This window comes from Aquila chrysaetos, chromosome 10 (assembly GCF_900496995.4).
Source record: "Aquila chrysaetos chrysaetos chromosome 10, bAquChr1.4, whole genome shotgun sequence".
In the NCBI taxonomy this organism is placed as follows: domain Eukaryota; kingdom Metazoa; phylum Chordata; class Aves; order Accipitriformes; family Accipitridae; genus Aquila; species Aquila chrysaetos.
Window position 1 is genome coordinate 38,013,809 of NC_044013.1, and position 26,276 is coordinate 38,040,084.

A 26,276-nucleotide genomic window follows, 5' to 3' on the forward strand; every position below is an offset into this window, starting at 1 on the left:
AGCGCCGCTTGTTGTGCGCGCGAGGTGCCGCACGCGAGCGTGCGAGGCGTTGCACGCGTGGGTGTCGGGTATCGCACACGTGCAGGGCGCTGCACGCCCGCACTGGGCAGCAGAGGAAGGTGGGCGCAGCACGTCCGTGGCAGGCGTTGAACGTCTACGCTGGGCCCTGCACATCTGTCCCAGTACTGCACAGCTGGTGTGCGTGTCCCGGGCACCGTGTGCGTGTCCCGGGCGTGGCGTGGCCGTCCGGGAAAACCACGGTGCCGTGGAAAAATAGTCACCAAAATGGCTGGGTGTGCGTCAGCGAGCACCCCCACACAGCCCCCACGAAGACATGGCGGGGGGAGGGTGGGTGCCCCCTACTATCAGGATGGCAGCAGGGCGAGGCCGGCTCTGTGGGCACCGAGACACGGCTGGGTGCTGGTTCCTGCGTGGGGGTCCTGCCCCATGGCCTCCCCCCCCCCCGCCCGGTGCAGGACACTGGGCGGTGGCAGGCACAGGGGGGGCTGACACCACCCCCCCCCCCCCACTTTGGGCCCTGCTCGGTGTCGCTAGATGGCAGCATGGCCCCGTGGCGTGGCGTGGCGTGGCGTGGGGGTGGCACTGCCACCGCTGTCCCTGTCCCCGCTCCAGGACAAGGGGCAGTCACCCCTGGGTGCGGGGCAGGACACCCCCCCCCCTCTCCTCTTTTCCGTGCTCTAGGTGCCACCACGGCCGGCCCCAGGGGTGCTGGTGGTCCTGGGGGTCTAAAGCAGGTTTGGGGGGACAGGGAGGGGACCCGGCCCCCCCTTGTCCCTGGTCCTACAGCAGCACAGCCCACTCCCACGCCCCGGACTCGGGGCTGTGGGGCAGGAGGCTGCTGCGGCCACCGCCGCTGTCTGGGGGTGGGGGGGTCCTGCTGGCACCCCCCAGCCTGGGGAGCGGCAGGCTGGGGGCACCCCAAACCCCTCTCCCAGGGTGCTGCCCTTGGGGTGGTCTTACCCTCTGCCGGCCCCCCCCCCGCAAGGCCCTACACGCGTGGTGGTGGAACGGGCGCGGCCTGAGGTCTTTCGTCATCCCTCGGCCGCCGTAGCGACACCCGGAAGTGTCTCCATGGAGACGGGAGGAGCCCCGGCCGGGCCGGGGCAGTGATGGAGAAATACGAACGGATCCGGGTGGTGGGGAGAGGGGCCTTCGGGTGAGGGCGGCCTCGGGGGCGCCGGAGGGGGGGCACCGGGACTCCGGGGGGGGGCTCTCCAGGCCTTTTTAGCGTGGCAACGCGTGTGGGGAGAGCGCCGGGCGTATGGCACCGCGGGGTGGAGTGGGAGGCCGCAGGCCGCGTTACCACGGCAACGAGGCGCACGGGCCCTGTCGCCATGGCAACGCGGGGGGTCAGCCGGCGTGTGGCACCCTGGGGGGGGGGGGGGGGGGGGGTCCGGGCCTTGGCTGTTGCCATGGCGATGGGGTGACACGGTGTGTGACACCCCGGGGAGGGGGATTGCAGGCCCTGTTACCACGGCAACGGGGGGGGGCAGGGGCCATGTGTCACCCCAGGGTGGTGGCCAGGCCCTGTCCCCATCGTGTGTGTCCCCCCCCCCCCCCCCGCCACCCCACGCTGAGGCCCTGTCCCCGTCCCCGTCCCCGCAGCATCGTGCACCTCTGCCTGCGCAAGGCCGACCAGAAGCTGGTGATCCTGAAGCAGATCCCGGTGGAGCAGATGAGCAAGGACGAGCGGCTGGCGGCGCAGAACGAGTGCCAGGTCCTCAAGCTGCTCAGCCACCCCAACGTCATCGAGTACTACGAGAACTTCTTGGAGGACAAGGCGCTCATGATCGCCATGGAGTACGCCCCAGGTGGGCCCTGATCTCCCCCAGCGCCCGCGGCTGGTTCCTCCGCTGGTCCAGGGGATGCTAAGCCTTCAGCTCTCCTTGGGTTGAGCTGGCGTGGCCCCGTGTTCTGCTCCTTGTAAAGATCCTGTGCTTTGGACCCCCAAAGAGTCCAAACGCCTCTCTCTTGAACAGACATTCCTGCAGAAAAGGATCTGGGGGTCCTGGTGGACACCAAGTTGACTTTGAGCCAAGCGACTGAGCACTGGCACAGGTTGCTCAGAGAGGTTGTGGAGTCACCATCCTTGGAGATATTTCAAAAGACAGGTCATGGTCCTGGGCAACCAGCTGTCGGTGGCCCTGCTTGAGCAGGGGATTGGACCGGGTGACCTCCCGAGGTCCCTTCCAACCTCAACCATTCTGCGATTCTGTGATTCTATGCCTTACGCCTGCTAGTCATATCCAAAACAAAGACATTTCTAACACCTCTGTTGCTGATACGTGTGCTACCATCTGCCCTTGGCTTAGGTTTCACATACGTTTCCCTGTGTCAGCTCTCGGCCACGCTGTTGGTCCCACACCTCTGTGTGGAAAGGTGTGATTTCTAATGAGATTTGCTGCGGAGTTTAAGATTAAATCAACATTTGCATGAGGGTTTGTTAAAAGTTGTATGTGAGCCCTGAATCTGGACCTCCCCTTCTCGACAGGGGCCTCTCTGTGCCACGTGGCCTCTTGGACTGCAAGAATTCTCTTTTGCAGAACAGGCTTATCTTGTTCTGCCATCGAGGTTTATGTCCTCCTCCAAGAGCTGTAATTTTAGCGTTTCTTTTCCTGCTGCTTTTGACAATATGTCAACAGTAATTTTTCTCTCGCTGTTTCTTCATCCCACCAACTGTGCTGCCATTGTTCTCCGCATGGTCTCCGGAGCACTGGAGGACGTGCTGCGTGTCCCACCAGGATGTGCTTTTTCCCATGCGCTTGACTTGTTAAGATGCCGTGGCTAAATCCCCTCGGCTTTTAGGCCGGGTTTGCGCTGCCCTGTGCAGCCACCCTTGCCAATAGCCCTTTGTTGTTCTTTGCAGGGGGCACGCTAGCGGAGTTTATTCATAAGCGCTGTAACTCCTTGCTGGATGAGGATACCATCCTGCACTTCTTTGTGCAGATCCTCCTGGCTCTCCACCACGTGCACACCAAGCAGATCCTGCACCGTGACCTGAAGACTCAGAACATCCTCTTGGACAAACATCGCATGATTGTCAAGATCGGAGACTTTGGCATCTCCAAAATCTTGAGCAGCAAGAGTAAAGCCTACACGGTGAGTGGCCTGGCTTTGCAGGGGAACTACTTACCACCATGGCAGCAGGCTAGAAACTCTGGACTTGGTTCACGATAGTCTCTTGGAAGCTGCTGTAGGCAGCGAGGTTGGATGTAGCATACTTGCAGTAGGCCACATCCACGTGCCACAATGCTGCTTTGCTCCTTGGAGTTTACACAGGCTGATGTCTTCATGCCCAAGTTTGCTGCAGCTCTGCGGGCTGCAGAAAGGTGAGAAAGACCTGCCTGCCCAAGCCTGGGAGAGGATGGGGTGTCTGGGCCCACTGGTGAGGGTAGACAGGGTTCCTCCCACTGTCACAGTGGGAGGTGTGGTGTTTGCAGGCTTGTCTGACACATACTTGGCAACTGAATTCCCGCCTGTGCCCCGCCACCCTGCCTTGTCTTAATCTCCTCTCTCTGCTTGAGACTTGAGTATCATTCCCCACCTGGTCTAATCTGACTAGACGTTTATATCACGCTCATTGCTCTGGGCTCTGATTCCCTTAAGTGGATAGGAGCAAAACTGGAGGTAATCTGTGTATGTGCAAGGGAGGTCGCTGGAAAGGCAAATGCTCGTGTTTTTTACTGAGATTGTCAGGCAGATGTTGACACCAGGGAACAAAAGCCCCGCTCCGCTCAGCTTTGCCTGGTGGTGCTCTAGCCAGCCAGCGCACTGGGCTCTAAACTGAGCCTTTCTCTTTCCACCTCGCTGCCCCAGTTTCACAGCATCATGGTAAAATCCTTTGTCTCTTCTAGGTTGTGGGAACTCCGTGCTACATCTCCCCAGAGCTCTGTGAAGGGAAGCCTTACAACCAGAAGAGTGATATCTGGGCTTTGGGCTGTGTGCTGTACGAACTCGCCAGCCTCAAGAGGGCTTTTGAAGCTGCGGTAAGAGGGTTATGATTTACATGTAGCGCAGGGAGCCGTGGCCTCGTACAGAGGTGAAAATTTATGCTCGGATCACTCTTGTCACTGAGCCTGGAGGTGTGAAGGCAGAGGGCAGTGCTGAGAACTTCTTGCTGCTTGGTCTCACCTCTGACCGCCCAGCCACTGCATGTCTCTCTCTTGTTTTGTTTTCTCTCCAGAATCTTCCTGCCTTAGTATTGAAGATCATGAGCGGGACGTTTGCCCCAATATCGGATAGATACAGCCCTGACCTGCGCCAGCTCATCCTTAGCATGCTGAACCTGGATCCTTCCAAGCGGCCCCAGCTGAATGAGATCATGGCCCAGGCCATCTGCATTCGGCCCCTTCTGAACCTCTACACTGATGTGGGCAGTGTCAAAATGAGAAGGCAAGTGATACTGCCACCTTAGTGTCCCTTGGGAGGGGCTGCCACAGCCCAAAACGTGTGTGACTGGCTCACTGTCTCTGTTACGAGCTCCGAAGAGAGTGTTGTCCCCATGCAGCTCCCCTGTGTTACCCAACATGCAGCTGCTGCAGGCCAGGCCTGGCCCAGTGGCTTGGGGCCATGGCAGGTGCGGGCTTGTCATCGCAGTAACAGTGAATAGAGAGTTGTGTGCTCAGGGGGAAGCGAACTGATGCCAACTCCCCTCTCTCAGGTGGTTTAAAGCACCTACTGTGGCAATTCTGTGAGCTATTCAGCCGTGGCTTATGCTGTAGCTCTGCCCAGACCTTCTGTGATCCAGGGCTCTGCAGGACCTCTGGGGCCAAGCTGACATTAAGGACTGGATTTTTGGTTTGGCAGGCCTGAAAAACCCTTGGCTCCGGTGCCGACAGTAACCCACAGCCGGACGGGGGGACGAGTGAGCAGTGCCAGGCCAAGAGGTGAGTCCTGGCACAGTGTGTTCAACACAGCTCGATTTGGAAGGACCCCTTCCTTTGGATGACAGAGGGTCAGAGAGGCACTTGAGCTTCTGCAGAGAGAAAATTAAGAGACATCCCCTTCCCTGAGGCCTGGAGGAGCCCACGGGCACCTTGGCTCTGGAGACCAAGCAGCGCTCTTTCTCCAGCTGCCTCTTCTAGGTTTTGAACCCTTGAATCAAGTTTCTGCTGTTCCCAGCAAAGGCTGGGAACCAGCCAGGGGTGCTGAGGGGGGATGTCCTGGTGCAGCGCAATGCAGCTGGCACTGGTAACAATTAGCTAGAGCTGCCGTGGTGCCTCTTCCCTCAGTTCTGGGATAAAATACAAGGAGCTGTTCCCATGTGTTTCTCTCAGCCCTGGCTGGGAGCTCCCCAGCAGCCCCTTGCCAGCCTTGGACTGGTGCTGGTCTGGCCCTGCTAGCTGGCAGGCAGCTCCGCTGGCACCCAGACTAGCTGGTGTCATTTCTTTTCTTGTGGGAGAAGAGTCAGGGATCTACGTTGATGATTTCTCTTTTACCCATAGGTGTTCGAGGTGGTTCAGCCAGGATGGGAATCCCTCCTCCACTGTCATCCATCTACACCTGGGGGAGTGGGATCACCACCCCCCTCCGCCTGCCCATGCTTAACACCGAAGTGGTGCAGGTGTCTGCCGGCAGGACGCAGAAGGCCGGGGTCACCAAATCGGGGCGGCTCATCATGTGGGAGGTGAGTGACGGGGAACCTGGGGCGGGCAGTGGCTGTGGAAGCCTCGGATGTGCGATTTCTGAGGAGGAGACCTTTCTGCTCAATGCATAGGCCCTGGCACTGCGTCCCCCAGGACCGCTGTCCCATCCAGGGTGCGGGTAACACTGCTAAGCCTGTGGGAAGGGGCTCTTCTGAGTTCTCCAACCCAGCTCTTGCTGCACAGAGGTGCAGCAGCTGACATGGCTTGTCTCCGCCAGGCTCCCCCGATGGGTGCTGCGGGAGGCCCTTCTCTCCCAGGAGCCACCGAGCAGCTCCAGCCTCAGTTTGTGTCCCGCTTTCTGGAGGGCCAGTCTGGCGTGACCATCAAACACGTGTCCTGCGGTGATCTCTTCACAGCCTGTCTCACAGGTGAGCTGCTGCCTCCTGCCTTCGCCTGGCTGAGTCCCAGACCTCTCTGCCTGGCAGCTGGCTTGCAAATGCAGCGTGACTGCCCAGGGAGCCTGCTCAGAGAGGAACTCAGGAGATACAGTAGGCTGGGGTGACACAAAGGCCTCTGTGGCCTCTCGTGTGACATCAGGTGGGAGTCAGAAATGGCAGGCACGGTCCTCCTATGATGCCACACTGGTCAACTTGGTCCCAAAGGTCTGTCTGTTGTGGGGAGGGCCACAAATTTGTTGGCCTGGCTGCAGTGGTGACACCTGAAGCCAGAACTGGCCTGTACAGTGGGGACTGTAGTGTGAGGAGTGTCTGGGAAGTTCAGCCTTTCTCTGTCACCTACTCTGTGAGTGTGATGCAGACACAAGCAGTGACCAGCAGTGACTGGCGTTGCAGTGAGAAGTCAGTGTGAGCTCCTGCAGGGCTGGTTGCCCTCAGCCGCAGGAAGGCAGGGTCTGAAGCCCCCTTAGAGTGGGCCAGGAGGCATTCTGGCTGGAAGGGGAGCACCCACACCAGCCCGAGGCCATGTTTGTGGAGCAAAGGCCTCCCAATGGTCCTCTGGGAGCCCTGTTTGCACTTCTGCTGGGGATCAGGGCAGCAAACAACAGATATGCAACTGGCAAACTTCATAGGCATGGGTTTGTCCTACCTCTCCATGGCGTTTCCTGCCACCCCTCTGCTGGGCGGCTGCTCAGTGAGTGTCTCTGTGTATTTTAACACCTTGACAGACTGTGGAGTTAACAGCTCCTGCGTACACAGCTGCAATAATGTTATCTCAGCGCTCTCCTATCATCTGCTGTTTGTTTGGCGAGTTGTCGCAGCACATCGAGGCTGCTGCTCTCTGGCACCTCGCTGAAGGCTTCTGGCCCCCGCGGCAAATTATGAGTCAGAGTGGGTCCAAGCAGAGCCGCTATCCTGGGAGCCACGGCCAGCTCCACGGGCTGTGTGTGCCTTGCAGGGCCTCACGTGTGCCAGTAACACGACTTCTTTCTGCTTTACCAGACAGGGGGATAATCATGACTTTCGGCAGCGGCAGCAATGGCTGTTTGGGGCACGGAAACTTCACGGACGTAAGCCAGGTTTGTCGTGAGGGTGCTGGGTGTGCTGCTCCCCCAGGGTAGAGGATGGATCGTGCCCTCTGTGCCACGTGAAAGGGCTCATCCCAGCTCCAGGGATGTGCATCCCAGGCATGCTCTGGCATCCGACCCCCTCCCCCTCCTCTCCCTGTCACTGTGGGTTTTAAAAGACCCAACCTGCCTCTCTCTTTCTCTCTCCCCCCCCTACACAATGATCCCTTTGAGCGTGGGGGAAGTCAAGAGCTGCCTTGTGGTTGCCGTTGGCAGGCTCCCAGCTTGGAGGCTGCCTCCAATCACACACCTGCCTGCTTCACTCTTGGCCTGCAGCTGCCAGGGTTCACTGAGAAAAGTTATTTTTCAAAAGAGCCAGTATTTAAAGAAGAGCTGTGTGTTTCCGATTGGCTCGGAACACTAGGGCTGAGGGCCCGTCGCTCCCTTCCAGCTTCTTCCTCGCCTGCCCTCGGATGCGGCAGCAGCCGATGGCTTCCAGCCGAGCCCAGGGACTGGTGCCATTTGTCACTGTGGTCAGCTGGCTCGTTTGTTCTTGCTCCGTCCAGAGCTGAGCTGCTCAATGCTTATTGCTGGGGAGGGGAGACCAGTTGGGAGCAGCAGCCAGATCCCAACAAATGGTGCTTTTCACTTGAAGAAGATAATGAGAATGAGGCTCGCTGTGGCGAGGTGTCAGATCTAACAGCAGGTCACAGCAGGGGCTGGGCGAAATGCGGAGATCCTGGTCTCTCCACACCCTAACGAATATGTAGCTGATAGCTCACAGCTCCTCTGCACAAGAGCCTTTCAGCCAACGCATCCTGCACCAAGCCCCTGCCTGCTCAGAGCGTGCGTTAACAGCCCCTGGCACTCCCCACATGGGCAGGGGGGCGAATCCCAACCCTTCGGCTGAACCTATTCCCTCTCCAAACCGTTGTGCTGGCTGCTTTCTTCCGCCCCAGAGATGTTTGCATTATCTTCTGTGCTGTGTGCACGTAGTTTCTAAACCCTTTGAAGACTGTTTGGAACAAAAAAATTCTCTGGTGTTTGTGTTGGATGAAAACTGGGATGCTGCCAGCACTGTGTTGAGGCTGGGGGGGACGGGTGGGAGGGATGGGAGCAGCCGGGCAGGCTGGGAGGTCTCGGCTGACGGCTGCTGCTCTTCCCCTGCCAGCCCAAGATCGTGGAGGCCCTGCTGGGCTATGAGATGGTGCAGGTGGCCTGTGGTGCGTCTCACGTCCTAGCGGTTTCCAACGAACGGGAAGTGTTTGCCTGGGGCAGGGGGGATAATGGTAAGAGATGTCTGCTTTGCAAAACAGGGCTTGTGCTTTCCATTGCCTGTTCCTACTCCCCTCGCTGGCCCTGCTTGCCTGCAGTCCTCTCCAGATGTGCCAGGCTAGGTGGGTGTGGAAGAGTTGCAGCTGCTTCACTGCATACCAGGGCCCCCGTGCTTTGGGTTTCGCTGCCTTCTCTGGCGATAGGTCCCAGGCTGGGCTCTCGCAGAAGCTACGTGCATGCTGTTGTTCATGGGGCTGTGCTCGGGTTGTGTGTTGCCATCAGCCGTGCCCTGCTCTGTTTCTCCTGCCAGGTCGCCTTGGGCTGGGTACCCTGGAGTGCCACAACTCCCCCCAGCAGGTCACAGTCCCGCCGGAGCATGAGGCCCAGAGGGTCATCTGTGGCATCGATTCCTCCATGGTCCTCACAGTGAAGAACCAGGTTCTTGCTTGTGGGAGCAACAGGTAAGAGGGGTGAGGGTCTGTGCTCCAGAGCTTGCCTACAGCCTCCTGGGTCTGTCCATTTGTGTCCAGCCCAGGAAAAGGGAGCAAGGGGCTCTAGAAGACATCTCTGTGTGATTCTACTCCCCAGCATCACGCTGCTGGTGGTGCAGTTCTGCTAGGGCAAGGGTTGTCTCCGGGTTGTCTGCGCCTGGCTGCATTCGGCCGACTCTGAACTGTGCTTTTTCCTATGCAGGTGTAACAAACTGGGCCTAGATCGGATCAGCTCAGCAGAGGAGCCTTCCCCAGAGGACCAGGTGGAAGAGGCCACCGTGTTCATGTGTGCCCAGTCGGCCCCCTTGAACCAAGAGCCGATTGTGTGCGCTGACATAGGTACAGCACACTCGGCTGCAGTCACAGGTGAGGGGTGTGTGCCCAAATCCCTGAGGGGGAACCTGCATTTTCTCTGTCTTCCCCCTGCCTCTGTTTCCCGTGGGCAGAGGCCTCAGAGAGGCTCGGGAGGCACCCTGCTCCCGATGCTGGAGCTCTGTGGAGCGGAATGCTCAGCATGGTAGAGAGCAAAGAGCTTCAGGGGCTTCAGTGCATCCTTGGGTGACACCCAGTTGTTTCTCTCATCTCTGTTGTCAGCTTCTGGCCAGTGTTACACCTTTGGGAGCAACCAGCACGGGCAGCTGGGCACCAACTCCTCCCGCAACAGCCGCGTACCCCACCTGGTTGTGGGACTCCAGGCAATGAAGGTCACCGTGGTGGCTTGTGGGGATGCCTTCACTGTGGCCATCGGAGCAGGTGAGGCTGAAGCCCCTGTGTCCTGGGCTGCAGCAGGCCCTAGCTTTCTTGCCTGCAGTCCATGCTGTGGCCAAGGCAGGCCTTGGAGATAGCCCAGGGCGGTACTGGGGAGATGGGAGGCCTGTTTGCTGGTGAGCTCTGTGTGCAGCAAGGTGTATATATCCCTCTGCAGACGGCGAGGTGTGCACATGGGGGAAAGGAGCCAGGGGACGCCTGGGCAGGAAGGACGAGGAAACGGGAGTGCCAAGGCCGGTGCAGCTGGAGGAGACGCATCCGTACCTGGTGACCTCCGTAGCCTGCTGCCACGGGAACACGCTGCTGGCAGTAAAGCGTGAGTAGAAGCTTCGTTACTGTGATTCCTGCCATGAGGGCCCAGCCAGACACAACGCCTTGTGACCGGAGCTGTACCGAGTAACCCTGGCACATAAGCTCTGTGTTATTCTAGTCCCTCTAGAGCTGGAGATGAATAGAAATAACTTGAAGCCCATAAAAATTCCCCTTCTGCTGTGCAGCAGTGTGACGCTGCCGCTTCCGCTGGGCTAGGGGAGCAAAGGGACAGCAGAGGCGGTCTCGTGCACTCCCAGACAGGTGGGCTGGCCAAGCTGTGGCCAGTGGGGAGCTGGTGTGCTGGCGGTCCACCGAGTATCCAAAAAGAGCAGCTCTCTAATTGATGCTGCTGAAATAGAAGCTGAGATTTGAGGCGTCATTTTGGCTGCTGGCTTTCCATTGTGGTTTGGAAAAGATAGCGATGGTTTTGTGGTTCTTCTCTGCTCGGGCCAAAGGCAGCATCGTTGCACGGTTAAAACGTGCCCATGGTGTGACCTGCCCTTCCGTTGCCTGGATGTACGATGGGAGCCTGGCCCAGACTGCTGGAGGGGCCTTTCTTCCTCCTCTGCCGGGCTGATTATGGCCTCAGCGCTGGGCTGATGGATTCCAGTCTCAGCCCACTTCAAGGAAGCTAATTACACCCTGGAGGGGAGGAGGCCCAGCTGACTGCCCCAGCGCAGCGGAATTGGCCATGGCTCTCATTCCTCCCCTGCAAGTGCCGAGCTTTCACGTGATGCCTGCTGCCACGTGAAGGGGACAGGGAACGGCTGAGTCCCTGGGCTCGGGAACAAGTAGGGCATTTGTCATGGGAGTAAAAGGGTTTTGTCTCTGCAGGAAGGCTGCAGGCTGCTCTCCCCTTCCGCTGCTGGAGTTGCCCCGCACTCTGCGGCAGCTGGTTTGGGGGCTCCCACCTGCAGCACCATAAGAGCAGGAACTGAGCATGCAGCCCCACTGCTGTCCGTCTGCACTGCCCAGTCCGAAGCCTCGACCCGCCTGTCCCAGTACTGGAAGTACAAACTCAGCAGCAGCGGTGTCAGGGCAGCAGCCTCGCCTGCTCCAGCATCCCTCAGTAACCAGGGTGCAAAAAGCATCGAGGGCTCTGTAAAAAGCTGAGATCTAACTTTGGGCTTTCATGCAGCTCAATCTGCCTGGAAACCTCTCCAGAGAGAACACGAGAACCAGTGACACGTGTGATGTCATTGCTGCTGTCAGCTCTAGCTGTGATCTGGCCCAGAGAGGGTGCTGGCACAGGCGAGCAGCGTTCCACCTTTGGGGCGGCAGTTCTGCACCGCTCTGCGGTTTCCCTCCCATGTGGCCAACACTGTTTTTGACTGGCTTGGGCTTCTGCCCACTTTATCGTGAGGCCGCTGCTGCGCCCTTCTCTCAATCCCACTGCAAACACGGGAGTAACTGGGAGAAGCCAGGTGTGCTGGAGAAGAGGAGGAGGAGGGCGCAAGCCTTAAGAGACTGTATTTCCTCCTGCCTCCTGCTTGTGCCACTACTGAGGCCTCGCAGTGGCTTCCTGGGGTAGCGGGACAGGCATTGCGGTGCCCATCTGTTGGGTATCTGGCCTGTGTGGGGCAGGGCACTGCTCCCTGTAGCTTCATCGAGATGGCGGCTTATGGCTTACTCTTGGTTCTTGCCCTTTGTGTTTCAGCTGCCGTGGAAGAGTCGCCTTCCCAGTGAGTTTGAGTTGAGAGGGGCCGCATCCAGCCTCGTCATATAGATGCTGGGGCTCCCCCCAGCCGCTCGGCATGCCTGTCCTCTCGCTGCTGCCCGCTACAGCCTGGCTCGGACCTGCATCCCCAGGCTCAGGAGCTCCTCGCCCGCGCTCCGAAGGCAGCGGTCTGGAAACAGGGAGCTCGTAACGATGGTTCCCATGGAACCGGAGCTGGTCTCACTTATCGAATCAACGAGGGTCGCTGTGAACCTCCAGTGCCCGAGAGCTGCTGCCCTGGCCATGCTGTGGGGCAGACGGCCCCAGAGCTCCGGCGCTGCATTCAGAGGGTCACGCTGGGGCTCTGCCCCTCCCTGCTGGAAGTGCCTGTGTAGAAGGGTGAGGAGCACAGAGGTGGTTTTCTCCTGTGGAAAGTGTCTCTGGTTACAAAGCCCAGGCTGACAGCTTGGTGTCTGAGAGAGCTGTCAGCCTTTGCACAGCAGTGTCTGGAGTTAAGGCCCCAGGCGCTACACTGGGTGACTAAGTGCAAACCTCTTTTCTAATTACAGAAGTCTGTCCTTTCCCATCCCCCCCCTAAAACGTTTCACCCGTTTGTTGAGCTGTTCATCACGCTTTCGAGGGTCCTGGCCTGCACGGCTGGCCGAACCCGTCGCGAGCAGCCTCTCTGTGTGGCACAGCCTGGCTCGCTCTCCTGAAATGTTGCCTGGAGCTTTCCAATTACAGCCTCCCCTGGCCCCGGGAGCTCACTGGAGGATCCTCCAGCTGACATTTGTCCTCAGGCCCCTAAATCCTGCTGCTGACCAGCTCACTGGCTCCCAGCTGAGCTAGCGGAAGGCAGCAAAACACAGTGAGCGATTGTCAGTAATTGAAGTTTTTTAACCCAGATCTCTCCAGGGAGGTGATGAGTTTTCACCAGGGATTCTTTCTGCAGGCAGGAGGGGGCATATCGCCATGTCACAGACAGGAGTTATGTTTTTATCTCCAGAAGGGTCGTTTCCTTTCGTTTCCTTTTTTTTTTTCCTCCTCTTTTCTTTTTTTAACTTACATCTGCCCTGGGCCATTTTTTGATGAGCTTCTGTCTCTGATCTGCCTGACATTGCAAATGCTCTTGCCTTTCACATCCGTCTTTGTGCTGTTGCCAATCTGTTGTGTATAAAGTCAGTGCTTTCATAAGCTGGCTGAGATGAAATCTCTCTAATTATTTTTGTGATTCTTTCCTGTTTTCAATGAGGGAAGCCTCGCCGGGCTCTGGTAGAAGCCGACTGATCCCTCTGTCATGTGAAAGGTAATGAATTTCTCCAGGTCTCCTGCTCTTTCCTCCCTTGCCTCCCAGGCTCCGGCTGGGGAAGGGAGCAGGTCCCGTCCAGCCGGGAGAGGCGTGTGCAGCCCTGACTGCAGACACGGCCTCCCTCTTTGGCTCCTGGCAGGGTGGGTGCATGGGTTTTCCCCTGCCGTTTTGGTTTCTCGTGGAGCTGCCTTTTCAGGCGGTTACACCCTGCTATCCCAGGAAGCTGACTCGCATTCAAAGGCTCTGCCAGTCCCTTGGCACTCGCCTTGTGCTGCAGGTTAGAGGGACGGCTCCGGCAGCCTGGTGTCGGCGGAGGGGAAGGTGTTCGCTCCCAGTCCGACCTGGGCACCAGAATAATTGCTGGGCTGGGTTAAATTGCCTCAAAGCCCCTCTGGGCTGCTGCCTCTCCTCCCTGCGCTGAGCTGGCGGCAGCACCGGCTCCTACAGCAACAGATTTCTTTTGGCTGTGTTGTGCTCCGCTCTAGCGGCTCCCCTTGCCCCACACCACGTGCAAACACATCCCATAAGAAGGGGCTGGTGTTCTGCTACAGCCTCGCCAGAGCTGAGGGCTGGCTAGAAAGGCAGGCAGGCGGGACAGAGGTCTCTGCCACCCTTTGTCTTGGCGGTGGTGGGACCAAAATGCCACGGCTCCAGGGGGAAGGGCTCTCCCTGCTCCAGCTGGGCTGCCAAATCCAGGGGTGAGCCCCCTGGCAGCCCCCCTGTTCCCACTGATGTGCTGGTGTTAGGTGGGTTGTTTTATGGCTTAATGAGGCCTTTGCACGGCAGTGCTGGGGCTGGAGGTGTCACCAGCTCGAATATCGGGACCCTTCGCTCCGGGCAGGGGGAACCAGTACGGACCAGCGTGCTTTGTGCTGGGCCAGGGGCTTGCGGCGAGGGCTGGAGCCCTCGGGATTTCGCAGCCTGTGCGCTCTGTGCAGGAGTTCAGCTGTGAAGCCCAGCGAGATGATTTGAATAATTTAATACCAGGCTGTGACCAAGCCTGGCGAAAGGGTAAAGGAAACAAAGAGGCCCCCAGCCCCGAGCAACAATAGCTCTTGAAACGACAAGCCGAGGCATGTCCGCGCTGCCAGAGGCAGAGAGCAGCCCGGGCAAATAGGCCAGTTGCATTCCTCACGTCTGCTGCTTTGTTTCCCTGCAGAAGCTCCCGGTGAAAACTGCAGGTCTCAGGGCTTCTCCCTTTATCCTTGTTTTGTTCCCGCGTTCTGCAGAACTGGTGGTGGATCGGCCGCGTCCCCGTGGCTCTTCCTGCTAAGGAAGGCAAGGCCAGAAGGGAGCGGGGATGAGGCTGCCCGGTCCCGTCTTCTGTATCCCGGCCGGTGCGGGTCCTCTCTGGTCCTTGTCACCCAGGGAAATCCCATCCCCGTTCCCGTGCTCGCTAAGATCCCACTGACCCGGGGCCATTGTTGTCAGCAGGAAACAGGCCGAACCGCCTGCTGATCCCAGAGCTGATTTGATTTGATTCCACCACCTCTGACGTGGTCATATCCCCGTTCCCACGAGGCTTGGCAGAAGGTGCGGCTGCCGTCCGTCTGTCCAGCCACCTCCCTCCCCTTACCCCTACCTTCCCTGGGCACCAGTCCCCAGAAGCAGGGAGAGGACTCTCCCCGCTCCTTTCCCTGGGGCAAAATGCTCCACCTTAACTTCTTTAGAAACCGGAGCGGAGGTTTTCTTTCCCTCCAGTTGAAGTTAAATACAAGGCGGAGGGATGGAGCAGGGGTGCGGGGCAGGGAGAGGCTGGGGGAAGAAGGCAGGAGGCCTCCCCGAGCCCAGATGGGTTCAAGGACCGACCCATCACGGGGGTCCGGAGAACATATCGCATCCACAAAGGGAATTGCCCTGCCCGGAGGTTGAGTGTCGCCTTTGTGTGAGACAAACGCCTGGCTGTGATGTTGAGTGCGGGGAGGGCTTTCCGTAGGGAGAGGGGAAAAGGAGGGGATCTTTGTTTGCAGGGTCTGACACCTCCCAGCCGTCCTGCCGCCACAGCCAGCGCCTTCTGATGGCTTTGTCAGCTCCTGGCTAATTAGCAGAGATGCTCTTCAGTGAGGTTAGGAAAGAAAAATTTTTAGAACATCAAAGAGAAGCAGTAAATAGTGATAAAACTTGGCTCCGTTTCATTCCTATCATCGGAGACGCAGGCTTTCTGAGCTTGCAGGAGTGGTGTGTCCCATGCCTTCTGCGCGGGAGGCACGGGGAGTCCCATTGCCCTGCAGGATGCTGACACACGGGGCCGAGGGTCCATCCTTTTGGCCCGAACCTGGTCCCGTAGCGGTGTCCAGGGATGGTTTTTAGACAGGCCCAGCTCGCAGCGTGTTGGGGCGGCTGTCTGGGGTAGTGCTTTTCTCCCGTTGGGAGGCGAGCCTGGCTCCAGGGCGTGCTGTGACTTAGTGCCAGAACCAAATGGACCCGAGGGGCTGCTTCTAGATCCTGCCCTGAGGGGATCACAGATCTGAGCAAACCTGGCCGGGGAGCATCTCAACCCCAGGCTGCCACCCCTGTGACAGCTCGGAGGTGCCCGGGGTGCACCCTGCTGCTCTCTGTACGGTTGCCCGCTGTCATTTGTTTTTACGCGTTGGGTTTCCAGGCTCTCTGGGAGCTGGTTAAAGTTTAGCTCGGTGCTCTCTGCCATCCGAGCAGGCTGCCAGGTAGTCACGTCCCTCAGAAAAGACCCTGCGGTGGCTGTTCACGCTCGATGTACAAGCTTCCCCGCTATTTGGGTATTGGGAGCTAAAGTCCTGTTGCAGCTCGGGCCGTGGCAGGGTAACCTGTTTGTTATCCCTCAGGGTAACCCCAGAAATCAGCCACCCATCCCCTTCTTGGCTGCTCCGGCAGCGAGAGCAGGCAGGCTGCCCGCCTGCCTTCCCCCGGGCTGCTGGAGGATTTTATTTTAAGCCGAGCCTCTCGGGGAGAAGGGTAACGTGAGCTCCTTGAGTGACAAGTGATAGAGCTTGACTTGCTTAGCGTGTCCCCCAGGAATCCCTCTCCTCTGCCATTTGCTAATTGAAAACTGCTAACATTTGGGTCTGGAGCAACTGCCGCCCTTAATGGGAAGCTGGCTGGAGCGTGCGTTGGTGGGACTAACACATGCTTGCAGCCTGTCATCTGCTCGTCTCCATCTCTAGGGAAAGGGGCAAATACTCCCATATGCTGCTCTGGTTTCTGAAAGAGTGAAGTGGGGGCTGGAGCCAGACAGATTTGCTTTTATTCTCCCTCCTCCAAACCCTTGCTAGGAGGTTAGGAACCACGGGCTGGAGGGCGGCTGTTGGCTGCAGCCTGGGACATGAGCTTCCAGCTCATGAAGCCACGGGAGCATATGTGTGTGTCCCCCACTCCCCGTGCCTGTAGTGTGGGGGGGGGGGGCTCGGGGCAGCCCCTCCATGTCCTGCTCTGCCGTTGCCCAGCTCAGACCCTGCTGCGGGTGATGGCTGGGACACGGGTCGCTCTCTGCGGCAGTGAGGGGGTAAGGGAGCCATGTGTGTGTGTGTGTGTCCCCACTTTAGGCCTCGCTCAGGGGCTCAGCGGCAGCTCCGGGCTGCGTGCAGGAGTGGGGTCCCCCCCCGGGGAACCCCGGCTTGAGCCAGCGCTTGCCAAGGACGGGACGCGGGCTCAGCGAGGAGAGCACGGTGCCTGTCCTCACCCCGGAGCCCTGGCCCTGGCGGGGGGGGGAAGCTGAGGCCGGGGGGGTGTGTGTCCAAGCCCCCCGGGACGGCTGGGTGGGATGCGATGCTCCCCAAACTCCCGGAGTGGCTGTCCCCGGGGGCTGTGGGTGTCCCATCCCGTGTCCCCCCACCCGGTGGGACCCTTCCCGAGGGGCTGCTCCCCGGGTACCTCCCCCCCCCCTTCCCCTTTTCCCTCCGGGGTACCGGCACCGCTCCAAGCCCCGGTGCCGAGAGGCGGAGCCCGATCGGGAGGCGGCGGCGGTGCCCGGCCCCCAGCCCCGGGGCGCTGGGCGGTGTCAGGCCGGTTCCACCGCCCCCCCCGTCCCCGTCCGGCCCCCGGGCGGAGCCGGGCTCGGAGCTCGGAGGAGGAGGAGGAGGTGGCGAGCAAGGCGGTGGAGGAGGCGAGCGGGGCTACGGGATGCCGGGCTACGATTACAAACTGCTGGAACGGCCGCGGCGGCGGGTGCTGTGCCCGCTCTGCGGGAAACCCATGCGGGAACCGGTCCGCGTCTCTACCTGCGGTCACCGGTTCTGCGATACGTGCCTGCAGGAGTTTCTCAGGTGAGCTTCGCCGCGACGTCACGGCCGCCCCGGCGTGACGTCACGCCGCGCACCCCCTTTTTTTTTCCCAGGGAGCGTTCCGGTCACCCCCCCCCCCCCTCCTCCTCCCCACCGATCCGGGGTTTCGCACCTTGGGGGGGGGGGCAGTGGGTGCTTTCTTCTCCCCCCCCCCCCCCCCACTTCAACGGCGGCCCCGGGGGGGGTTCGGGGTGCTCCGGGGGTGCGGGGTGCCCCGGGTCGGGGAGCGGGGTGCGGGGAGCGCCCAGCCCGTGACAGTCGCCCCGTGGGGTGCAGCGGCCCGTGGCCAGTCTCGGTGAGGAGGAGGAGGAGGAAGAGGAGGGCTGGGTGAAGCCCGGAGCGGTGAGTTTCGAGCCCTTGCAAAGATTTGTGCTTAACTCCTTCCCGCCCCGGCTCCGCCGGAGGAAGCGACTGGGGGGCTGGGGGGGGGGGGGGTCCAGTCCCACGGGTGAGCGCGACCCGGCCGTGGGGGCTCGCTGGGAGCGAGGGGACGGGGCCCTTTCTCACCCCCCCAGCGGTTTGGCAGCCCACGTACCGGCAGCCCACACGGGGGCTGCCCGTGGGGACACATGCCGGGGCCGGTGCTGCCCGCTTGTTGACCGTCGTGCCCGGTGCGGGGACCGGGGGTCCCAGGGTAGCAAGGCAAAAGGGGGTGTCGGTGCCCCCCCCCACCCCCGTGGGCATGTGGCGGTGCGAAGCGTCACCCCGGGCCCCGGTTTCCGCTGCCGCCTCCGGCTGCGCCTCGCCCGGCCGAAGCGACCTTTGCCCAGGCCGGGGGCCCCCGCGGGCACGGCCGCCACGGGCCGGTTTCTACGAAACCGGGCGTTCACCGGGGTCGGTGCCAGGCAGCACCTCCGCTCCCCTCCCGCGGCCGCCCCAAGGGCACTTCGGCTTTACTGGGGTGACTGGACGGGGAGGGTCCCCCCCACCGAGCCCCCCACCCTGTTTGTACCGGATCAGGTTTGGGGATCTCACGGGCTGAGCCGTACAGCCCCGCCACGGTGCCGGGACGGGTGCCGGGACGGGTGCCAGGATGGGTGCCGGGGGGTACCCCAACCTGTGACCTCGCTGCGCCCCGGCACGCCGCGAAGGTCAGAGGCAAGGACGGTCCCCCCCGGGCGCTGCCTCAGCACATTCCCTGCCCGGCCGAGCGTGAGGAATGGGGGAGGCTTTGTTGGGGATTAGGCGCTGGCTTCGGGTCGCCGGCCCCCTTCCCCGCCAGCCCCGGCACCCCGACACCGTGTCCGGGGTGCAGGCAGGGCCAGTTGCCCCCAGAAAGGCGGCAGGCCGATGCCAGCCGTGGGGCGATGCCAGCCGTGGGGCGATGCCAGCCGTGGGTTCCCCGGAAAGCGCCGGGTGCCCAGCCCTCGTTGGGAGCAGCTTATCTCGGCGGGTGCCCGGTGACTCCCACGGAAACACCCACTGCAAACAGACCGGGCACGTGGCAGGGCTGGATGAAGCCGTGCCCCACGGAGCTCGCGCCCCACAGCGCTGGGCTGGTTTTCTTGGGGGTCTCTTGGCCCCCCCCCCACCGCCCCAGCACAGGGATGGTGGCTGCAGGGGATGTCACCGCGCCGTGCCCGGACATCCCAGGGCAGCACGTGCCGGGCGGCACCGCTGGCTCTGCCGCGCCGTCTCGCGTCCGCTTGGCAGCCCCGGTCGAGGCCGTGCCGGCGCCTGCCAAGGACGCACGCCGATGAGACGTGCAGGGGCTGTGCTCCGGCGAGGCGACCTGGCGGCCTCGTCCAGAGCCGCCTCGGGGACGCCAGAGCCCCGGGGGTCCCTGCGTGTCCCCGCTGTGCGTCCCTGTGGGCAGCACCCACGGCCTCCCGCCCCACTGCCCCTCAGGGATGGGCGCGCGGGGCGCCGTCTTCGTCCGTCCCCAGGCGCGGTGTCGTGGGTGATGGTGGCTCCCGGCCAACTGTGTCGCAGGCCAGGCTACCTGTTCGGCTCCGTCCCTGTCCCTCCACCCCACACTGCCCTTCCGCGGGTCAGGGCTGAGCAGGGTCGGTCCCACCTCGGGGACGGCTCTCGGGAGGAGCACCCGGTCCTGGGGCCCCAGTGGCACGGGGACCCCTCCAGGACGGCTGTTTGTCCCCTGTCCCGGTTCACCGCGGTGGCTGGTGGGGCCGTTTCCTGCGGAACAGGAGCCCCGGGGCCACGCATCCGGGCTGCACATCTGGCGCCCAGCTGTTGCCCCCACCACCCACCCTGGGCCCCAGCACCTGGGGCTGTGGGTGCCCGCGGCCCCCCGCCGGCACCGCTCCTGCCCAGCTGCCGGCACCCTGCCTTAATCCCTGGGGGGCCGGGGCGGGCGAGGGGGCTGTCGGGGCTCCAGATGGTGCCACGCTCGTAGCGGCTGGCCCAGGCCCCCAGGGACCACGGCGGCCGTGCCTGGCTCGGGTGGGGGATGACTGCCCGGGGGGGGGGGGGGGGGGGGGTGTTTGTCTGGCGGGGGCATTTCCCAGCTCAAACAGATGGAGCAGGATTAGAGTTGCGGCTCCCCGAGGGCCGCGGCTAGATTTGGCGTGGGGCGAGCGCTCGGCGGCAGCGCCGACGTCCTGGGGTGGGATGGCGGGGACCCCGGGGGACATCGTGGCCGTGTCACCGGTGACACGCCGTTCCCCAGCCCCGAGCGAGCCTGACCCCTCTCTTCTGTCTTGCAGCGAAGGCGTCTTCAAGTGCCCCGAGGACCAGCTGCCCCTGGACTACGCCAAGGTGAGCCTGGCACGTGGACGTGGTACCCCGCTCCGAGGGGACGTCTCCGTCACCTGTGCCCCCTCGCCCGAGGCGCCGTCCCCGGGCTCCGCGCACCCGCCTGGCACAGCCGCGCCGGCCTGGCACGGGCGCCCGTGCGGAAGCAAGAGCCCTTTGTGCCGCGGGGCCAGGGGAACGGAAACCCGCTCCCGACAAAGGGCGCTTGTTCGCTTGCCCGTGGGGGGGATCCGGCCCCGGGCAGCGTGCCTGTGGCTCCCGGCCAGGCTGGGGGGGGGGGGGGGGGGGTGTGTGTCCGTGTGCCCCCCCCACCTGAGCCCGGTGTGGGATGCTGATGCCCCGGCGCTGCCTCCCCAGATCTACCCCGACCCGGAGCTGGAGGCGCAGGTGCTGAGCCTGGCCATCCGCTGCATCCACAGCGAGGAGGGCTGCCGCTGGAGCGGGCTCATCAAGCACCTCCAGGTAGGGTCCGGCAGGATGGAGGAGAGGGGAGAGGCTGTGCCCCACGGCCGTGTCGTCCCCCCCCTCACCGTCCCTGTGCTCCCCAGGCCCATCTTGGCACCTGCGGCTTCAACGTCATCCCCTGCCCCAACCGGTGCAGCGCCAAGCTGAGCCGCCGCGACCTGCCCGAGCACGTCCAGCACGGCTGCCCCAAGCGCCGGGTCAAGTGCGAGTTCTGCGCCAGTGACTTCACCGGGGAGGCCTTCGAGGTGGGTGACGGGAGCGGGGCGGTGGGGGGGGGGGGGGGGGGGGTCACCGTGCCGGGGGGCATGGCCGTGGTGGGGACACTGGGGGTGACACAGCTGGCAGGGGTGTCGTGGGGGGGCATGGCCTGGATGGAGGACACCATGGGGGACACGGCTTGGCCGTGGGGACGGTGCATGACACTACGGGGGGAGAGCACAACCTGGGCGTGGGGATAGAGCCTGGGTGGCAGACACTATGGGGGGGGGCACAGCCTGGCCATGGGGGGCACCGCGCGGCCCCATCCCTTGACAGGGCTGGCCGGTGAGGGCAGCCGGAGGGTGACGATGCCGCCGCCGTCCCCAGGGCCACCAGGGCACGTGTCCCCAGGAGAGCGTGTACTGCGAGAACAAGTGCGGGGCCCGCATGATGCGGCGCCTGCTGTCCCAGCACACCCTGGCCGAGTGCCCCAAGCGCACCCAGCCCTGCACCTACTGCGCCAAGGAGTTCGTCTTCGACACCATCCAGGTGAGACGGGGCCCGCGGGGACCCTCGCTCCGCCGGCTCCCGGCCCCGGCTGACAGCTGGCCGCTCTCTATCCCCAGAACCACCAGTACCAGTGTCCCCGCTACCCTGTGCCCTGCCCCAACCAGTGCGGGACACCCAGCATCGCCCGGGAGGACGTGCCCACCCACCTTAAGGAGAGCTGCAACACTGCCATGCTGCTGTGCCCCTTCAAGGAAGCTGGCTGCAAGCACCGGGTGAGCGTGACCCTGGCCCTGTGCCCATCCCGCCCCGGGCATCCTTGCGCCATCGCCACCGTGGCGTGCCTGTGCCCCACAGCATCCCCACGCCTCTCCTGCCCCGCCATCTCTCCCACCCCCGTGGTGTCCCCGTTCTGCTCTGTCCCATCCCTGGGTCTCCGTGGCGTCCCCACCCTCGTCCTGCCTCACCCCTGCGTCGCTTTGCCGCCCAGGTGTCCCTGTGCCACCCCTGCGTCCCCGCGGCATCTCTGCGCCGTCCCGCTCCGCTACCGCCGTGCTCCAAGGACATCCCCGAGGCATCCTTCTCCTGTCCCGTCCCACCCCGCGTCCCCGCGCCGTCCCGTGCCCCCCGGCACCCCTCCGCTGACGGTTCCGCTGTCCCCGCAGTGCCCCAAGCTGGCCATGGGCCGGCACCTGGAGGAAAGCACCAAGGCACACCTGGGCATGGTGTGCGCCCTGGTGAGCCGGCAGCGGCAGGAGATCCTGGAGCTGCGGCGGGACGTGGAGGAGCTGTCGGTGAGCAGCGACGGGACCCTCATCTGGAAGATCGCCGACTACGCCCGCAAGCTGCAGGAGGCCAAAGCCCGCAGCAACTACGAGTTCTTCAGCCCCCCTTTCTACACCCACAAGTACGGCTACAAGCTCCAGGTCTCGGCTTTCCTCAACGGCAACGGGAGCGGGGAGAGCAGCCACCTCTCCGTCTACATCCGCGTGCTGCCGGGCGAGTACGACAACCTGCTGGAGTGGCCCTTCTCCTACCGCGTCACCTTCTCCTTGCTGGACCAGAGCGACCCTTCGCTCTCCAAGCCCCAGCACATCACCGAGACCTTCCACCCCGATCCCAACTGGAAAAACTTCCAGAAGCCGGGAGCCTCGCGCAGCTCCCTGGACGAGAGCACCCTGGGCTTCGGCTACCCCAAGTTCATCTCTCACGAGGACATCAAGAAGCGGAACTACGTGCGGGACAACGCCATTTTCATCAAAGCCTCGGTGGAGATCCCCCAGAAGATCCTGGCCTGAGCCCCGGTGCCCGACGGGGGGGGGGGGGGGGGGGGGGGTGTCCAGACGCGAGCCGGGCGCCCACCCAGGGGTGCCCCAGATGGTGCTGAGCCCCTGCCCGCAGCCGGTGCCCCCCGGCTTGAGGACGCTGCCGTGGCCGACGGCTCTCAGGTAGGCCGGGATGGGGCTGCTCCCCCACGTCCCTCCCGGGGCTGGGACCCCGCTGCAGCCCCAGCTGCCCCCCCAGGGCAGCCCCTTCTCAGGTGCCGGGGGGGGGGGGGGGGGGGGGCTGGGCCCCTCGAGCCCCTCACCGGGGCGCCCGGCAGCCCCCCACCAGCCTCGCTGGGGACCCCGCGGGACCCCACTGCCCAGAGCCATATTTTGTAAGCTGGTGCCCCCCCCCCACCCCAGGAGCACGGTTGTTATTTATTACCCCTGGCCGGGGCCCGCTGCCCCCTCCCCGCCTCTTTTTTTTTTTTTTTTTTTTTTTTCAATAAACTTTTCTTGTATTTATTACGGCCGTCTGAACCTCCTTCCTTCACCCGGCCGGGGACGGAATGGGGGGGACAGGGACACCCCTGCCCCCCCCCCAGCGCCTGCTGGCACGGGGTGCTCACGGTGCAGCCGTGGGTGCTGGGGACGGGGAGAGCCGGGGCTGCGCTGGGGGGCACGGGGGGGGGGGGGTAATCCCTGACCCACATCCCGGCGGCAGACGGGCTCAGATGGAGACGGTTAATTCGGTAATCGCCGGCAGTGGGGACGTGCCATGGGGGGGGGGAAGGTTGTTGCCAGTCCCGGGGTGCTGTTGTCCTGCAGCCCCCCCCCCCCATTCCCCGCTGGCCCCTCGTTAGTGTTGGGGCAATTACAGCCGCGGGGGGAGGCAGGGATTTAGACCAGACAAGGGGGGGTGGGCAACGGTGGGGGGCAGGAGGGGCACTGGGGCAGTTTGGGGGGGCCCGGCTGTATCAGGCCCCAGGTGTGTTGTCGCCTGTGTCCCCCCCCCCCGCAATCACCCCAGCAGCAATGGGGGGGTCGCCATCTCTGCAGGCTAATCCCGCAATTGCATTAGTGCTGCCCGGGCTTAACACAATTAGCTCCTAATTAGCTGCACCCCGCGGCCCTGGCTGGGCTGGGGGGGGGGCAGCGCTGCCAGGGTGTCCCCGTCCCCCCCAGGAACGTGTCCCCCCCGGGTGGGTTCCAGCCCAGCATGGGGGGGGTGGCCTGGTGCTGCCCACGGTCGTGGCACATGCCCCGGGCTGGGGGTGGCACTGGGGGGCCCTGGGGAATGGGGCGAGCTGCCAGCCCGTACTGGTGCCCAGTGCCAGCCTGTACTGGTGCCCAGTGCCAGCCCCTAATGATGGCCAGTTCTTGCCCATACTGGTGTCCAGTGCCATTCCTACACTGGAGCCAAATGCAAGTCCATACTGGTGCACAGTGCCTGCCTAAACTGGTGGCTGATGCCAGCTCAGTATCAGCCTTTTCTGGTGCCCAGTGCCAACCTGTACTGGTGGCAATTGCCAGTCTTTCTTACACTGGAGCCAAACGCAAGTCCATACTGGTGCCTGATGGCCTTCAGTTTTGGTGTCCAGTGCCATCCTGGTCTCGTGCCCTTTGCCAGCTTGTACTGGTGCCCAGTGCCAGCCTGTACTGGTGCTGAATGCCAGCCCCACCTGATGCCCAGTTGTTGCGTGTACTGGTGCTCAGTGCCAGCCTGTACTGGTGTTCATACTGGCACCCAGTGCCACCCTATACTGGTGCTCAACGGCAGGCTGTACTGATGTCCAATGCAAGGCTGTACTGGTGCCCAGTGCCAGCCCCTACTGGTGCCCAGTTCTTGCCCATACTGCTGCCTAGTGTAAGCCTGTCCTGGTGCCTAATGCCATTCCTACACTGGAGCTAAATGCAAGTCCATACTGGTTCCCAGTACCAGCCCTAAACTAGTGCCCTGTGCCAGCCTATACTGGTGGCCGTTGCCATTCCCACACTGGAGCCAAATGCAAGTCCAAACTGGTGCCTGATGCTCTTCAGTTCCGTGACCGGTGTCAGCCTGTACTGGTGCTGAATGCCAGCCTGTACTGGCGCCCACTGCCAGCCTGTACTGATGCCCAGTGCCGGCCCCAGCTGGTGCCCAGTTTTTGCCCATACTGGTACCCAACACGAGCCCTACACCGCTGCCCGGCGTCAGCCCACGCTGCTGCCTGGGGCCACCCGGTGCCGGTGCCGGTGCCCGGCGCTGCGCTCGGCTCGGGGGCACCCAGCCCCGGGATGGGGCGGACGGGGGGTTCACGGCCCGGCGGCTGCTCCAGCCCCCACAGACGGCACCCGCCACTGCCAACCCCCGCTGCCCTACCCCACGTTTTCCCCTTTTCTTATTTCTTCTCCGCCTACAGAGCCGTAACCCGCTTTTTCGCTGCGTTAGGACTGACGTGGCCTGAGCTAGCTACGGGTAAGCGCATCAGCCAATGCCTGTCCTGCATACTTTTTATTTATATGTATTTTATGTTTTTTATATTTATGTATGTTTATATACAGAGGCGTGTATATACACATGCACACACAGTCTGCATGGGACCTCTCCTGTTCCTACAGCCGGGTGTCAGCAGCCTCTTGTTGCACACCAGTTGCCTTAAAAAAAAAAAAAAAAAAATCCATAGATTATTTATGACCTAAAAGCTTCAGCTATTGTGGTGAAGTGATGCTGGTGAAAGCCTGCACGGCAGCTCCCGGCTGTGCTCAGCGAAAGCCCAGCGCCAGGAAGCTGAGAAGAAAAACAAACCCCAGGAGCCAGGGCTGGTGACCCTGCACTGCTTCATCCCCTGCCCAGGGACCTATTGCCAACCCTCTGCTTTCTCTGCTTGGTGGGGTTTTTTGTTTTTTTTTTTTTTTTTTTTCCTTTTTTCTTTTTCCCTCTCCAATCATAAATGTGAAATTTGCCATCGGGTGCCGCTCTCCAGTAGCTCCCAGCGCCGGCACGCCAGCCCAGACCCACCCTGCGTCGATGAACGCCGCACGACAGCTCCATTTACCGGAGCCACACGTCGCCGTGTGGTGCCTGGCTGGAAATGTCAGTCGGAGCGTCAAGCACCTCTTAACCTTCACGTGTTTACATAAAAAGGGGGAGCAAACCCCTTGCTAGACTTGGATTGCGAAGCAGGAGGTGATGCTCTTAATATTCATGGGGGAGAAGGAGAAAAATCGATTTGCTACTAAATTTAGCTTCAAATATCTAGTATAAAAATAAACTTCCTGGGAACTTGTTGGTTTTGAAGATTTATTCTAAAGGCTCAGAACCTGCCAGCTTTCTCCTGGCTCCATCGGCCCAACAGGGCTCAGACACTGGCCGGGTATTTCACGAGATGCTCAAGCCATAGGGGAAAGTGTTATCAAATTCCCTATAACAGGAGGGAGAGGAGCCCCCCCCCAGGCTGGAGGGCAGGGGCTGGACTTTGCTTGTTTAAGATCCCCAACCACATTGGCGATGCCCTTATCTAATTAAACACCAAATCCTTTTAACATCTTACAAAACCTTTGGGATGTAGACAGGGAGAATTTTTGGCAAAACCATTTCATCTACTGCTCAGGCGGTAAGAGCCCCGATTTGTGCTGATTATTTATTGACGCTTCTTAGCCAAGACGGCTAAACCAGGCATTAGTATTTCATCAGGAGAAAAATGCAAGACAAATTTGCTTTGCACATCCTTTATTAAAAACCCGGCCAGGCTCCCCTCCCTCCCCCCAGCCCTTTGCCTCCCCAGGACCGAGGGGGTTTGAGGGGGGTGAAGGAGAAGGTTTTTACAGTGGGACCACTTAAATCTTGGTGCGATTTCACCGCTTCAATTTTAGTGCATCTCTTAGGCTAGCAGCCATCCCAGCTGAATTAATGGTTTGTACCCAATTGCCTTGAAATTAACTTAAACT

General features: G+C 61.7%; 2 protein-coding genes across 4 annotated transcripts; both read left to right on the plus strand.

The window, feature by feature from the left end:
• The first annotated feature begins 947 nt into the window (after positions 1 to 947).
• NEK8 (NIMA related kinase 8) lies at positions 948 to 20,320 on the plus strand. 3 transcript variants are annotated; one of them, XR_005933447.1, is made up of 18 exons: positions 948 to 1,177; positions 1,627 to 1,832; positions 2,888 to 3,120; positions 3,876 to 4,007; positions 4,205 to 4,413; positions 4,828 to 4,907; positions 5,466 to 5,647; positions 5,884 to 6,034; positions 7,064 to 7,140; positions 8,300 to 8,417; positions 8,714 to 8,864; positions 9,097 to 9,260; positions 9,489 to 9,647; positions 9,820 to 9,978; positions 11,632 to 12,030; positions 12,884 to 12,937; positions 19,863 to 19,914; positions 20,269 to 20,320. XR_005933447.1 is itself a non-coding variant. In XM_030029069.2 (15 exons), the coding sequence occupies exons 1-15, from the start codon at positions 1,131 to 1,133 to the stop codon at positions 11,658 to 11,660; spliced, it is 2,097 nt and encodes a 698-aa protein (XP_029884929.1). In that variant the 5' UTR covers positions 948 to 1,130; the 3' UTR covers positions 11,661 to 12,825. The 3 variants fall into 3 exon arrangements, 1 of the variants encoding a protein (XP_029884929.1); XR_005933448.1 differs by having other exon boundaries at positions 12,889 to 12,937; XM_030029069.2 differs by lacking the exons at positions 12,884 to 12,937; positions 19,863 to 19,914; positions 20,269 to 20,320 and having other exon boundaries at positions 11,632 to 12,825.
• Positions 16,971 to 22,874, plus strand: TRAF4 (TNF receptor associated factor 4). The gene is made up of 7 exons (XM_030029070.1): positions 16,971 to 17,178; positions 19,863 to 19,914; positions 20,269 to 20,373; positions 20,460 to 20,621; positions 20,962 to 21,123; positions 21,201 to 21,356; positions 21,747 to 22,874. Exons 1-7 carry the CDS (start codon positions 17,036 to 17,038, stop codon positions 22,377 to 22,379), a joined length of 1,413 nt encoding a protein of 470 aa, XP_029884930.1. The 5' UTR covers positions 16,971 to 17,035; the 3' UTR covers positions 22,380 to 22,874.
• Positions 22,875 to 26,276: the final 3,402 nt, after the last annotated feature.

What these genes read in the sequence shown, in the direction of transcription:
- NEK8 (XM_030029069.2), top strand. Translation starts at nt 1,131, where the DNA reads ATGGAGAAATACGAACGGATCCGGGTGGTGGGGAGAGGGGCCTTCGG. An exon ending in CGCCATGGAGTACGCCCCAG is followed by an intron (nt 1,833 to 2,887) that starts GTGGGCCCTGAT and finishes TGTTCTTTGCAG; the next exon opens with GGGGCACGCTAGCGGAGTTT. An exon ending in GAGCAGTGCCAGGCCAAGAG is followed by an intron (nt 4,908 to 5,465) that starts GTGAGTCCTGGC and finishes TTTTACCCATAG; the next exon opens with GTGTTCGAGGTGGTTCAGCC.
- TRAF4 (XM_030029070.1), top strand. Translation starts at nt 17,036, where the DNA reads ATGCCGGGCTACGATTACAAACTGCTGGAACGGCCGCGGCGGCGGGTG. An exon ending in TGCCTGCAGGAGTTTCTCAG is followed by an intron (nt 17,179 to 19,862) that starts GTGAGCTTCGCC and finishes TCTGTCTTGCAG; the next exon opens with CGAAGGCGTCTTCAAGTGCC. An exon ending in GGCTCATCAAGCACCTCCAG is followed by an intron (nt 20,374 to 20,459) that starts GTAGGGTCCGGC and finishes TGTGCTCCCCAG; the next exon opens with GCCCATCTTGGCACCTGCGG.